General features: G+C 34.7%; 1 protein-coding gene across 3 annotated transcripts in view; it reads left to right on the forward strand.

The window, feature by feature from the left end:
* LOC131528448 (rho GTPase-activating protein 26-like) overlaps positions 1 to 15,412 on the forward strand; it is a 101,244-nt gene that overhangs the window by 61,295 nt on the left and 24,537 nt on the right. For all 3 annotated transcript variants that reach the window (XM_058757566.1, XM_058757568.1, XM_058757567.1), the window contains exons 12-19: positions 762 to 798; positions 973 to 1,038; positions 1,130 to 1,204; positions 4,168 to 4,252; positions 6,213 to 6,271; positions 8,721 to 8,826; positions 10,897 to 11,056; positions 14,763 to 14,913. In XM_058757566.1, the coding sequence (XP_058613549.1) occupies positions 762 to 798; positions 973 to 1,038; positions 1,130 to 1,204; positions 4,168 to 4,252; positions 6,213 to 6,271; positions 8,721 to 8,826; positions 10,897 to 11,056; positions 14,763 to 14,913 (739 nt within the window). The remainder of the gene's footprint in view (positions 1 to 761; positions 799 to 972; positions 1,039 to 1,129; positions 1,205 to 4,167; positions 4,253 to 6,212; positions 6,272 to 8,720; positions 8,827 to 10,896; positions 11,057 to 14,762; positions 14,914 to 15,412) is intronic.

The following is a 15,412-nucleotide window of genomic DNA, read 5'->3' on the forward strand; positions in this document are numbered from 1 at the left end:
CCTCATCAGTAACCGATTAAACATTCTTTAGGCATCAGCTCAAATAGTGCTCATCACAAAAACACAAAGGATGCTCAACAAACTTATTAAATAGAGTTTGCTGTTAGAATGCTGCTAGGCCCCTAATTAGCATACAAATTCATATATTTTGTTTAATAGTAAACATTGTGTTTTTTGAATATTTTTATTAATATTATTCGGCTTTGAATTAAATATCTAGTTCAGTCATGAAACTCTTCTGAAAACCTCCACCTCCCCCAGCTCCACCTGTTTAGATCTGCTCCTGGATTTATGTATGCCCGTTCATGCAGCAGCAGCATGTCTTACACACACACGGGATGCTTAAAATGTTCCGAGGGTTGTCATGATTACAGCTAGATATAGAATTTATATTATATATTCATAATCCACATTTGAGTCGTCCACCATCTTAGATTTTTTCAGAGGTTGCATTTTGATATTGCCTTCTCATAAAAAATTCTGCCTAAGTAGGCAGCTCACTAGGTTTTGGAACTGAGCCATGATGTCTTAGCATGCTAAATTACTCTTTCAGTGTGACAAATCATTATTGTTTTGAAAATTTTGAAAGCATTAAGCGAACAGATTATGCATGCAAAATAGTAAAGGTGAGGCAGTTGTATTGTGTGCTGTGATGGCTTCTCAGCTGGTACCATAAAATTGTACTTGTTATGCAGATTTTTTTTTTTTTTTTGAAGCTGTGTTAACAGCCATTTACTTGACCAAAATGTCTTGTCTCATAGGTATACACCCTGAATCGTGACAGCCAGAATGAAGCTAGTAAGTATAGTGCTATTTCAGTCATTGAAATAAAAAAATGTATTAATTCAGTTGAATAACAGAATCATATATACTTATCATGCTTCATGAACACTTTTTTGTTGTTTATTAGTGTTTGTTTTATGATGTCGTATTGATGTTTTTTTTCCTCTCCTGATGAACTTTCTATTTAAGTGGCTCAATTAGATGTCATTGGCTTCAACGTTGTCAAAAAATTCATCTATGCCATAGAAACCAGAGGTACACCTCTTGTTGTTTTTCTGTTCAGAAATAGAGGTCAGATGGTGACAATATATGAGTAAGTGTGACAGTCTATGGTTTTCTGTTACAGGTATTGATGAACTGGGGCTATACAGGATCGTCGGTGTCAACTCCAGAGTGCAGAAACTACTCAGCCTGGCCATGGGTGAGAATCAGTACTCCGCTGCTGGTGGTCATTTTGTTTTAACGAAACCAGGAGATTAACATGAAAATAATTTCAGCCATAAATGTCACATATACAATTTCTCAGCCTTAAAACTGTTTTGAGTAACACAGTGTCTGTCCTGAAAGCGATAATTCGGCTAACTCAGAATATGTACACTTTCTTCTGATTCTATAGAAATATCGTAATGCACTGTACCAGTACTATGTTCTTGTTGGATACCAAAATGCTTTATTGGAATAGCCCAAATCGCAGTTCTAGAATTCACTCCTACACTTTGGCTTATTATAAATGATATGGAATTTTTTTTTTTTTTGTCCCAGTCTAATAATTTATTATTTTAAGAAAATACAATCATACATTTGTTTGAATACTCCTTTTCTATGGTAAGCATTTTTTAAATTTAAGAGTTAAAATTTGATATGATGATTTTTAAGGGGCATAATGTCATAAAAAGTACACTTTGAAAATGTCACAAGAAAAGTTTTTTTTTTTTTTCTTTAAAGTACATTTTAAATAATTATGTTCTAATAATTTTGTCATGCTTTACACGTACTTTTAATTATAACTTTAATGTTACATTTAAAGCAAATATATTTTAAATCTACTAAATACATCATGTACTAAATTGTACATACAAAATTGTACACAAATGGTAATTACAAATATATTTAAATGCATGATATACAAGTTTGAGTAGGAATTAAATTGTAATTCATTTGAATTAATACTCAAGTATATATATATATATATATATATATATATATATATATACATTTATTAGGGCTGTCAACGTTAACACGTTAACGCATGCGATTAATCAAAAAATGTAAACATGTTAATATTTGACCCCAACTTCTTGCCGTCATCACAGTGCGGAAGGTCATCTATCATTGTGTGATGAGGGTACAGCGAACCAGTGTTGCCAGGGTCGCAGTTTTCCCGCACAATTGGGCTATTTTGAAAATACAGTCGCGGGAAAAATACAGAGCCGTGGGTTGCGGGTTTTTGGGCTAATTTTATAATGTACTGCGGCCGCCCAAAGTGTATATAGACAAATAAAAATTTAAATACTAAATACTGATCCTTTTACTAATGTGTATTATACTCGGAATGTATCCCTGGCAACTTAAGAACAGAGAGGCGGTTGTAACATCACAAACAACGTGAGTTTCAGCAGAGCATACATTTAAAGGCTTTTACACAGCAGAAATAAACATGACAACAGCTACTATAGATTATATAAGATAATAAACACACGATTACGATAGGATATGGTTTGTATGTGATTTTCTTGAGATTTGCATATTTTCATAACAATAATGAATGAATGTGTACATCTGAAATGCTAATTTGCACAGCGATAAAAAAGGCTATAAATAGCATATTTTAACAACAGTAAACGACCAAATTCCACATGTGATTGCAAAAGGAAGTTTGGACACATTTAATTTATAATTTGTCTTAAATCTCATTTTGTTAAAAAAAAAAAAAAAATTGTGAATCGAATCGTGAGTTGAGTGAATCTCACTCCTATCTATGTGACATCAGTGGTTCACATTCACTCTTGTGAATGGCGTTGACTGACATGCAAGAGAAGAAATTGCTGAATAAAGGTGTTATTTTTATTTTCTTGGGGCACAAAAAGTATTCTCATAGCTTTGTAACATTACGGTTAAACCACTGATGTCACATGGTCTATTTTTACAATGTTCTTGGTACGTTTCTGGACATTGAACGTGTCAGTTGCATTGCTGACTATGCAGGGACAGAAAGCTCTCGGTTTTCATCAAAAATATCTTGGGTTTGGAAGTACATGGGAGTGAGTAATTAATGACAGAATTTTCATTATTGGGTGAACTGTCCCTTTAATTGCAAATAGCATGCAATTAAGTGTTTGAAAACATTACATTCACACTTCTTCTTAAGTATAACATTTCCATAATAAGAATTATTTTTAAAAGTACACTACAATATGTTATTACTTTATGCATGATGTTTACACCACGTGTCATTAAATAAAAAAAAATGTATTTGAAAATAATATAAAGGTTCTTCAAAACCATATAAAACCAGCATGTATAAGAGAGTACATTTCTAAGAAATTGACACATGTGTTTTGAATAGTTTTAAACTAGATTTTTAATAGGTTTCTTTATCATGGAAATTCTTATTTTTCATTGACCCTAGTAACCAGTTGTCACAGTGATCACTTGAATTTTTTTTAGACAGCTTTGTTAATTGTAATGCGAGCGCTCTAGTTGTCACATTGTCACATTAATTATCACTGTAGACAGCTTTGTTGATTTATAATGGCATGTGTCTAGGTTTGTCGCATTACTCCCATACAGTGTAGACAGATATATTGATTATTACGTGAGCAACCTAGTTTTTTCATGATGCATTGCTCTCGTACAGACAGATATGTTGATTGCAATGCATTGAGCTTGCTTTTTGTCACTATGCCAAAATTCATGCATGCCCCTCCCATATTACAATGTTTTCACTGCACTTTCAAAGCACGTCTGCCTCAACTAATATCATACAGACTTATTTGAAGTATTATATTTGTGTGTAAAGCTTCACTTTGTAAGGAAGCATTATTCTCAGCTGCTTAAGTAGAAACGCAAACCTCTTCACATGCAAAAAGTGACAGGAATGCCGTCACACCCTGCGGTGAAAGCAGAATGAATAGACTTTGATGTTGTTGTGTTACTCACCAGATCACCAGTATTTAACTGCCTGCCTCAGAGTGATAATGATACACTTTGACAGTTTTGCTTTAGGAAATGGTTTGCGATTTTGATGCTGATTGGCTGTTGCCAGCACGCATATGCATATTTTGCTTGCACATACTGGCACTGTGCTGAGTGGGTAATTCCAAAGGTTCAACAGAGGTCACCTGCAAACTAAATCTGCCGTTTAACCATAATACTCTCCTCTAGACCCCAAAACCTGTGCAGATGTGGAGCTGGACAGCACAGAATGGGAGATCAAGACCATCACCAGTGCAATAAAGCATTACCTCAGGTACCAACCTGCCCCTTCACACATGACCACATGACAACAACCAGGCTATATTACACAAAACATACTGTAAGAACGCACAAAATTAACTGAAGTAAACATACTGAACAACTGAGTCCCCTTGCACAAATGAGTCCAGTCACACACTATAGGATAGACATTAATTGTGGCTTTTTATGCTATAATTTCTCTGTTCTCTCTATGGTACAGCAGTTGATTTTCTTAAATATGATTTACAATAAATATATTAAATATACTGTATAATTAAGTTTATTGCATGACTTTTTATTATTTGCGTGGTCTTAACGAATGATCAAAGCTAGTTGGCCTATGCTGAGCATTTGAAGAATGAGAAATATTTAATGTTTTATTTACTAGTATAAGTACAGTTGTATTTACAAAGTTAAGACTTTATATATTGAGTGTGTCAAGTCGCGTTCCTTACCCACTTTCAGTAAGTGGGCCTTAAGTACATCTTTATATGTAATTCCATAATTACTTAAGTGTTTGATATATGCTTAAAGTGCACTGTTAAATGTACTGACAAGCAATTATGGTAAACTAAAATATACTTTAATGCCATTTCTGTTGAAACTTGCAAGTATTTATAGTACATTCAAAGTGCATTTAATATAGTAATTTTAACTGTAATCTAATAGCATTACACTCGGAAGTATAATTATGTTGAATATGCTTTAGTATGTTAGTTTAAACATTACAATTTATAATTTTTTATTAAGGCATGACAAAAGATTATTGAAACGTAATGATTTAAAATGTAGTTTAAAGTAAAATGTACTTAAGTGTGTTAAGAAACATAGTCATGAGCTGGACTTTTATTTCATTGATATTATATTATCTGCAAGTACATTTCTTTAACGGAGTGACTATTTATACTAAGTGCATATAGCCCGCCTTGTTTGCAGTGGCTATTTACACTAACTCTGCCCATCAAAGTGTGATTGGGCTAGTCAACACTACAAAAGACGACTAGCAAACATCAGCTCCAGGTAAAGCGTTCGCTGTAGTAATTTTTGATGCAATCAACCTGGGTTCGAACCAGCCTTTTGCCGAACATTTTTTCTCCCTTTTCAAATCTCATATCACATCGGAAAGGCATTTATTTTCAATAAAAATGAAGGAAATAATTGAAAAGCTGAAAATAAAGTATCGGGTAGGGTTAGGTGCAGGGATGGTTTTATTGTCCCAATAAGGTGACATCCATTTAATAATTTGACTTAAAATTACAATTTACACTCGATACGTTATTGCATACTGTTTTATAATGTACTACAATACTGAGTTGCAGATAATTGCCACTATTTGCAACAAGTAGTGCAACAGAAAATCCTGCTAACATAGTGTAAATAGCCTCTATCGCTATTAACACTTAACACAGTGCAAATAGCTGCTGCCTTTTTTAAAATATATTTTTAAGATTTGAAGTACACTAAGTGCACATTCAATACAATTAATAAGTACACTTTTTTCACAAGGGAGAGCATGGCAACCCATGTGTTCATGACACCAGCCTGGCGACCACCCACAACATGCGAGCACCGTAGCAGTTTGGCATTAGCAACTAGCAAATTATTTTCAAAAAAATATACAAATGTAGTCAATCATGTTACAAACATGAGATATTGCAATTACCACTTACGTTTTTGTCGGAAAATGCAAAAATGCAGTCTAATACAGTCTGATTATTCATGTATTTCAACAACATTGCTAATAATCTACAAATTGGCCTGCAGGCTAAAAATAAAACCTCTTGGAAGTTAGCAAGTAAGTAGTATACAACTTTAAAACGATAAAGGAAGACATATGATCCTCATGCATCCAAATATTCTCAGCTTACTCTGTCTCAATGCCATGATTTCTTCTGTTTTTGAGTCTGACGGTCGATTTGTCTGTTTGGTCTGTTATCTAATCGCTGATCTTTTCTCTTCTTCGGTGCTGTCAGGATGCTGCCGGCCCCTCTCATGACGTACCAGTACCAGAGGAGCTTCATCAAAGCAGCCAGTGAGTGTCTGGTTGGACCGGTCTAGCCTTATTTCCCCTCCTCTGATCTATTTTGACTATTTTAAACTATTTGACTATAGTTCGACAATTTGATAAGATCCAGTGCAGAGCAGGAGTGTTCAAGCTAATAGGATGTGGACAGAAACAGGAAACTGAGGTGTAGAGGAAAGAAAAAGGGTTTACAGTGTGGCGGCGGCTTTTGTCTGAGACAAAATGTTGTTTCTTTTCCAGATTTTTTTTGTACCATAAACTTTGATTTTCACGCTGCAAAAAAACTGACCTCAATTAGAAATTTCACAATTTAGATTTAAACACAAACTTAATTAAATTTTATTAGATTTTTATTTTTACTTAAAAAGAATTTGCTAAAATTATTTAAAAATATTTAATTATTAAAATTATTTCATAAATTATTCAAATTAATTCAACTTTTTTTAAACTAATTAGGAAGAAAAAATAATCACAGATATTAAATACTAAAATATATATTCTTTGAAAACAATATTTAATGTAATTTTGCTGCTCAAGTAAATGCATCTTGCGTTACATAAAAACAAGACATTGTATCACATTGTATCTCATGCTATCTTCATCTTATCTCATTTACTTTCTACCATCGTTCCCTTTTTTGTCTCTGTTTTTCTCTTTTTCTTTCTGTGTTTTTTTTTTGCCAGTCCTTAAGGGTGACGTTAGGCCCTTGTCCTCATATGAACTTTTTTTTTCTTTTTTTTCGGAGAGCTCCACCCCTCCCTTTCTGCCTTTCATTTTCTCTCTTTTTTTCCACCCCTCCCCTAGTTCATTCCTGTCTATGTGAGCCATTTATGTGATAAAGAGCAAGGTGCCATCTGGAGTTTGCCCATGAGCAGAGAGAGAGAGAGAGAGAGAGAGAGAGAGAGAGAGAGAGATGGGAATACAGGAGTGAGAGACAATGTGAATGTGTATGTAACTGGAGAAGAGAAAATCAAAGAAAGTGTGAAAATGTGTGTGCGTGGTCTAAAGGTTTGGTTTCTGTTTAACACGACCAAATGCATGTCTGGTCTGGTTATGTGCTGTCTTTTTTAAACAGGGGTTTTTGCAGTTCAGTATTTGAACGGTTTGTATTATCAACAGATCATTTTCTTAATCTGTATTTTGTGTATAAGATAATAAGACCTGTTTTCAGACAATATATTCTTGTGTTGAATATATCATTTTAGATATCATTGTGTGTATGTGTGTATATATATATATATATATATATATATATATATATATATACACACACACACACACACACACACATTTATACCATGTTATAAATAAATAAAAAATAAAAATAAACAGTTGTGGTGCTGTTGCAGGCATTGTGTGTTTAAATGTGGGTTGTGGCATTTCCAATGAAGCAATGAAGTTGAGGCTACACAAATATTATGCACTCACTGCAAAAATTATTTTCTTGCTTAGTATTTTTCTCTTGTTTTCTAATGTAAAAATATAAACATTGTTGAATCAAGATGCATTTACTTGAGAAGCACAATAAAGATATTAAGTCTTGTTTTTTTGAATAAAATAAATTTTGTGCCAAGAAAAATAAATATCTGCCAATGGGGTAAGAAAAATATCTTACTTCAAAAGCAAATCAAGAGTATTTTTCTTGCCCCATTGGCAGATATTCTTTCTTGTTTTAAGCAAAAATTAACACAATTTAATTTTTTTGGAAAAGAAGACTAAATATCTGAAGTCATTTTGCTTCTTAAGTAAATGTTAAATGTTGCTGTGTTAAGTTGTTAAGTTGAAAGTTTAGTTAAATCTAAATCTAAATCTAAATAATATTCACACTAGAAAACATTTTTTTTTTTTTTGCAGTGCAATTTTTAATTGTATTTAATTAAATAAAATTTTATTTTTTGTCCCTTGTCATGTCTAAACAACCTCATTTATATCTCTCTTCTCTTGCTGTACTCTTGTTACTGGGGATTATTAGGATATCATGTCAGCCAGATAGATCACTCTAATATTTCAGTGACCTTTAAGAGCCCGCGTCTGGCGGCTTAGCTTTGCCCTTAATGGACACTGCTGTAGCCGTCACATACACTAGGTGGCACTGTGCTTTTACAACAAGGCAGACACAAACACGCAAACACGTGAGCATTAATGTCAGTTTAATTGGAATAATGTGTCTGTGTGGGTCCAGACTGTGTCAGGAAGTGACCTCACAGAATCAGGAATGGGATCTTTTGTTCTGTTTCACAACATCAGCAACAGATGCAACGTTTCAGACCTGAAATGTGTCTGTGAACGCTAAAATGTACTTAAAAATGTGTGAGACTGGACTCCCATTCCTGCTGCGAATGCACTTGAGGCAAACACAGCAGTAAAACGCCTACAGTTCATGCGGAGCAAAAGGAAATGTGCTTGTTTTCCTTTGCAACCGCTTATTCTCTCGCTTCCTCTTTCTCTGTCTTCCTAGAACTGGACAATCCCGAGGCGAGGGTGGCAGAGATCCACTCCATAGTGCACCGTCTCCCAGAGAAGAACCGCCAGATGCTGGAGCTTCTTATGAAACACTTGGCCAAGTAAGTTTTGGTGTTGACGCCCCTTTTTTACTGTTTTACAAATCCAGCAAAGCCAAAGACCTAAGAGGATTTCCACTGTAAAAACCACAACCCTGCTAATGGTAATAAAGGCCTTAACTTCCCCTTTGTGTTTGCCCAGCTGAAAAGAGCAGCTTGTCTTCCTCCACCTGTCCTTTCCTTCATCTCCTTCCCTCCCATTCCCAGCTCCATTTTCTTTTGTGCGAGTTTAATTTGACACCCTGATGGCCGAGCTCTGCAGAGCCGTTCCTCGGTGACGCTGGCAGATCGAGGAGTATTTTTGGAGTTTTACGGAAAACTCCAGAGCGAAAATGCTTTACGCAAAGCAGCTTGATAATCCAAAAGAATTACAGGAAGTAGAAGTTTAATACCCTCTTTGCATGCAGATTGAATGCCTCACTTGCTGTATGCCCTAAGGACAAGTTCGGAAATGATGTTGTAGTGTGGAACGAGTATTTTTCAACTGACAGTAGCAGTGAAAAACAAGGTTTGAAGGGAATCGTTTAATATTGACAGTATGCTGATTAGAAGAAATAGTTGTTGTAAAGGTTTTACCTTGGGTTCTGTTGAGCTTGCTCATCAAATTCACAAACATTACAGCTGTTTGATACTGATTAGAGGTTAATTTGCCACAGTCAGTATGAAAAAAAGGTTCATATTACCTAATGAAATAATATAAAATGTACTAATATTTGTGTAACTGCAAGAGTAGTTTAATATCTGACCAGATGACTGAAAGTTTGCAGGTTCAAAACCCTAAAAAGCTACACCATTAAAGTCCACATGAAATCACTTGATGAACAGAATGATATTTCCTGTGTTGACGTATTTCCTTATGAGACAGGAAGTTGAAGTGGGGCATATCGAATGCCTTGTCCTTTTTAATCTTTATAACAGTATAGCAGACAACTTATATCAAATGCATATAAAAAACAGTTGTCACACTATATCTCCCAATAGTATGTCTTATTAAAATGATATTTAAATGCTTTGTTTTATGATCAAAGCTCTATCATTGGGGGTAAAACATAATGCAATGAAGTACAATGACTGAAAAATGTACAAATATCCATTTCTCAAAAGCCTGATGTATCATATTCAAAACTCTCATTTTAATGTGATTTCTCTAAAAATTGTTGGCGTTCATCTTGAAATATTACCAAGAATTACCAAGATTTCTCAGCAAAAAGAGACGTAGCACAACCTGAAGATGGACATTTTTAGATTGATACTAAAAGCCTTTACTTGCTAAAGTGTATAAACTTTCAATCAGTCAAAAGAAGGCATTAAATAGAAGTACAACAGGTTTTTCAGCAAAGTTTTGTTCAAGTAATCTGGAAGCCTTTGTGTATCAAGTATGATACAGTAGACTTTATAGGGTTCAGTGAAGTCTTCGGTCAAAGCCAAGGCAAACTGTGTGTCATCAGTGATCTTCTATGTCAGTTTGTGTGTCTGTGTGTGTGTTTTTGGATTTCAATTATGGAAAATTTACTAAATACATTTTATATTTATATAACCCACTTTATATTAGGTGGCTACTATGTACTTACATCAAATAAGTACAATGTACTTATTGTGTTCATATTGCATTGCAAAACACTTTTGCTGCTATTGAGGTGGGATACGGGTGAGGTTAGGGACAGGTTTAGTGGTATGGGTAGGTTTAAGGGTGGGTTAAGGTGTAAGGAATGGGATAACAGTGTAATTATACATGTAATTACAGAAATTAATTATGAATGTAATTACCTGCAGGTATTTAAAAAAAATATAAGTATGATGTAAAGACATGTATGTAAACAATAAGTGCATTGTATCAACTGATTCATTTAAATGCAAGTACATAGTAGTTAAGGCCACCTAATATAAAGTGTAACCTAAGAATGCATAATATTTTACAGCAAATTTAAAAAAGAACATTTCCATTATTTTTTTGTTGATTTTATTGATTAGTTATTACAGTCCTATTTTTGTTGTCAATAAAGCTAACTATACAGAAAAGCACTACACTACAATAAGAAGTAAATGACAACAGATGTCTTTCTCTCTCATCAGGGTGGCCAGTCACCACCAGCAGAATTTGATGACGGTTGCTAACCTCGGCGTAGTGTTCGGTCCTACGCTGCTGAGGCCTCAGGAAGAGACTGTCGCTGCAATCATGGACATCAAGTTCCAGAACATTGTGGTAGAAATCCTGATCGAGAACCATGAACGGGTATGTTTATGAATGACTACTAGCAGACCAGGGGTTGTTAGTTCCATTGAACTCTATTGGTTATGACGGAACTTGCGACCATAGTTTGTTTTGGGAAACGCACCCCAGAGTAGCCAGTCATCACCATATTATACTAGGAAAATTGTTTAAGGATTAAGAAAAAAGTTTTGTGGTGATGATCTGCACAGCTAATGAGTTAGGTTCACCCTAAGGTACACGAGCTGTGTTGCTCGCACCTAGGTGTGAATGAAGGATGTAATTCCTCTATTAAAGGGGGCTTATCCAGCAGCGAGACCCTTTCGGTGGGACTCACTCAGGCCGTATTTACTATAACAGGTAACTTTAAACCTGGCAGGGGCTTAAAGGGTAAAGCAGATTAGAGTAGTTGCCATGGCAACATGCAAATCGGCTCAAGGCTGATTTCTTAAGCTGAGCCCACCGTCACATGACATAGGGTCACTTCCTCCTGCATGAAGGGGTGAAGTGAGTGGGTTTTTAGATCAAGACTGTCACTATGTCCTGTACAATTAACCTTCCCATGTCTCGTCCCCTTAAAGACACAGCACACACATATGAATGTGTGAATGAGGTTAACCTGTAATGAATCTTTCAGCTTCAGCTCAAAAGCATGGATAGCCACCTATCCCATATCTCTCAACAAATACACAGTTATGTGCAGCAGGAAATAAAGTGTAGACTGACTGTAATATAAACCTGATCCCCCAAAAGCTTTTCATTCACAAACACACAATAGGCTGTTTGCATACAGCTTTGCATAAAGACCTGTGACCTCCATAAATTCATTTTCACAAGGTTTTTTCCTCAGAATTCTTGAGGAATAATTCAAAAAAATTTTTTGGCATCTTTTACTCAACCTCATGTTGTTCCAAACATGTATGATCCATAAATGTGAGATTGTACATATATATTTATATAATAGCAGATAGTGCCTAAACTGCTCTTATTCCTTATAAGCTCCATTAAAATGGCAACTGTTTTCTAAACAAATGTTATTGATATTTTTGCAAATTCGTCTGTGTATAAGTTCACCTCTTTTATATGAATTAATATTATTATTATTTTTTGGACCTCATAATCATTAACTCTTTCGCTGCCATTGACAGGATTCTCCAGCTTTCCATGTTTTCACTGTTATATGGTAGGGGGCACTATTACACATCTTCTGAAAGAGTATTGAATCCCTGGATCAAAACACAATGAAGAAGAAACAGAAAAAAACGATCACATATACGAATATATGCGTATGTATAATAACATAATATAAATCAAAGCTGCGTATTGTTACCGAATGAAATGTTGACTCTGGAAGTGGTTTAGAACTGAAAAGCTTGACTCATCAATGTTTTGATCATTGTTCTGAATCTGATCCGGATGAAGTCTTTTACAAAAACGTGATTTTCTCAGCTTTTTGTTTAAAATGTTACTTGCCCTCTTACCCACATTCACTTACCCATTCACAAAAAAGAATGCACGAAGCTTCATTAAATAAAAAGAAGCTAAAAAAAAAAAAACAGGCTTTGTTCTTTCTCTTGACATATTACATGTTCTTATATTTACACAACAAAATATTTTGGGTAGGGGTGGGACGATAAATTGATTTATTTGAATGATTCTATGATTTTCCATTTCGCGAATCGCGATAATCTCTGGAATCGATTCTGAGCTTAGTTTTTAACAGCAGATGGCACTGTGTACTTTAGAAACAACCTTATTCTGCTTGCTTCCAGTTCCTTACACACACACACACCACTTGAACCTAAAATAATCATTCATAAAGTTTGAAAAGTTTGAAGCGAATTACACGAGTGGGTTGTGTTTACATTAATCTTGCGACCATGAAAGCATAAAAGCCGAGGTGCAAGTACATTTAACCATTTACATTACTCAGCCGAACGCACAAGTGCTCTTCTTCATGAGCAATTGTGTGTGCAGTTAAAAACTATGTTCAGAATCGATTCCAGAGAGAAACGAGATGCATTCGGAAAATCACAAAATCGATCCACGAATCGATTTATCGTCACACCCCTATTCTGGTAGCCATGAAAAGTTTGTGAAAATGATCAAAAATGCTGGCGACGACTGGCAAAAAAACAACAACAAAAAAACGATTGTGGGGAAAGAGTTCATAAAAAATATTAAAACTTGAAAATGACACACTTCTCTTTGGCGACATGTGCCTGACTTCTCTAATTATTTTGTTTGTATATTAGCATGAAAAATGTAATTAAAATGTAATTAAAAATCGAGTGTGCCTATAATTCAGCTGGTAGAGGATGTTGTTAACAATACCAAAAACATAGGTTAGATTTCAACATGAAGTACACACATCCTGATTAATTTGAATTCATTTAGAGTTGGATATAGCCAGATTAGCTTTTATTTTGTAATTTTTATTGACAATAATTATTGAGTTTGAAGTTACCAATGTTATCAGAGTTCTTTTTATTTGGGAGCTTGGACATTTTGTAATTATAATTAAGTCTCCTCCAGCTATGGCAGCAAATTTGGGAGAATAAAATAAGGTTACTAATTGAGTCCAGCTAAACTTTCAATCCATGCTTAAAGGGAACTTGGTCGAATAAAATTTTAATTAGTTGCTTAGTCGCAGAAAAAAAATAATAATCCACAGGCGAAGTCACGCAGTCCATGATTGACAGATTGTTAACGGCTAGTCTATGGCAATACAGCACATCGGGCAGGACATCCAAACGCATTCATAATCATTACTTCTGCCAGTGCGCTGTGGCAAGCCTTATGTGTGTGCTTGAGTGTTATTAGGCTATGTAGGCAATTAAAGGCTCATTATAATGATTTAAATGGTTTATTAATAAACTTGCGATTAACTGACTAATGCTTAAAATGAACGACTACTAGTCGACCAGAAAAATCCTTAGTCGAGGGCAGCATTAGTTAATAAAATACACAAAATCACAATTATCTTTTTCAATTCACATAAGTGTTTCATTCATTTCCATCAATGAAAGAAGTACTACAGTCCCATAAAACACTGCAAACGACATACTTGAACTAAAAATGATAAATAAAAACTATTTACTAGATAATTTTGATAGCTAGTGGTTGAAATTGGTACTGAAGTCCAAATTCAAAATGGAGAGTCGTTTCTCCTGACTTGACGCTCACATGGGTTGACAGGTTTACACAGTTAAATCGCAATACAGTTTTTACAGTGCATATTTAAACATGCTATGTTGCAGGAAACATGAGAACCAATAAATTTTTCAGTAACATTTAATATTAAACTGACCGTGATTCATGCTGGAATATATGTGCAAATGAGATTTGAGGGGTTTGGTGGAGGGGAGGATTTCAGTGCAGAACTCTAATGTCAGTCTGTTTGTCACACATAGCAAACTTATGACTTCAGACTTGAAATGGAGTGTATGAGTCATAGGGACCTTTTTTGTATCTTTTGGAGACTGACAGCCACTGGTAGCAGAATGATAGCTGTCATACAGTATTTTTTTATGCAAAAAATAATAGCTTTTTCAGTAAAGAAAAAAAAAAGTCTAATTGTCATTTTATGACTACACACATCTACAGGGTCATATCGTCCCAGCATCAGTAGCAGCATTTCAGTCTGGTCTATTTTTGTGGAGACACTCATCCCATCATTGTGGCGCTTTGACATTTTAATGCTGATTTGAATTTCCTTTCGGCTCTGCAGATTTTCAAAGACATGCCAGTGTCTGGAGGAGGGCAGGGCAACTCCCAGCTCAACCTGCCCAGGCGGAGAAGTACAGACAGCAAGGCCCCGTCCTGCAGTGAGAGACCCCTCACGCTTTTCCACACCCCCTCATTTTCAGAGAAAGATAAAGGTACACCAGCAAGTTCTTTCTTTATAAAGTTAAAAATAAATGTAAAATTATAATTTTTTAAGACTAAAAATTATGTTAAAAATGATGCTTCCTTTTTGGTCAAATAACAAAATATATATATATATATATATATATATATATATATATATATATATATTAACAAAATAACAAATAACAAAATATATCACAGCCGTATCAATATACAACCATATCTCACATCTACAGTGTGATATTGCTCATATATATATATATATATATATATATATATATATATATATGAGCAATATCACACTGTAGATGAATCATTCACCACGGATTCAAATCTCTGGATTCAAATCCCAAGCCTCTGTTACTAATTTAAAAACGTCACTTTAGAACTAGTAACGAAGGAACGTTGAGTTGCTTCATTAAAAGCTTATTGTATTACTGTATTAGAAGCTGTGTATTATGTGGAGTAGAGTATTATGACAGAGAGATTGACTGAGAGAGTGTGATTACC

This window comes from Onychostoma macrolepis, chromosome 21, assembly GCF_012432095.1.
Source record: "Onychostoma macrolepis isolate SWU-2019 chromosome 21, ASM1243209v1, whole genome shotgun sequence".
Taxonomy (NCBI): Eukaryota; Metazoa; Chordata; class Actinopteri; order Cypriniformes; family Cyprinidae; genus Onychostoma; species Onychostoma macrolepis.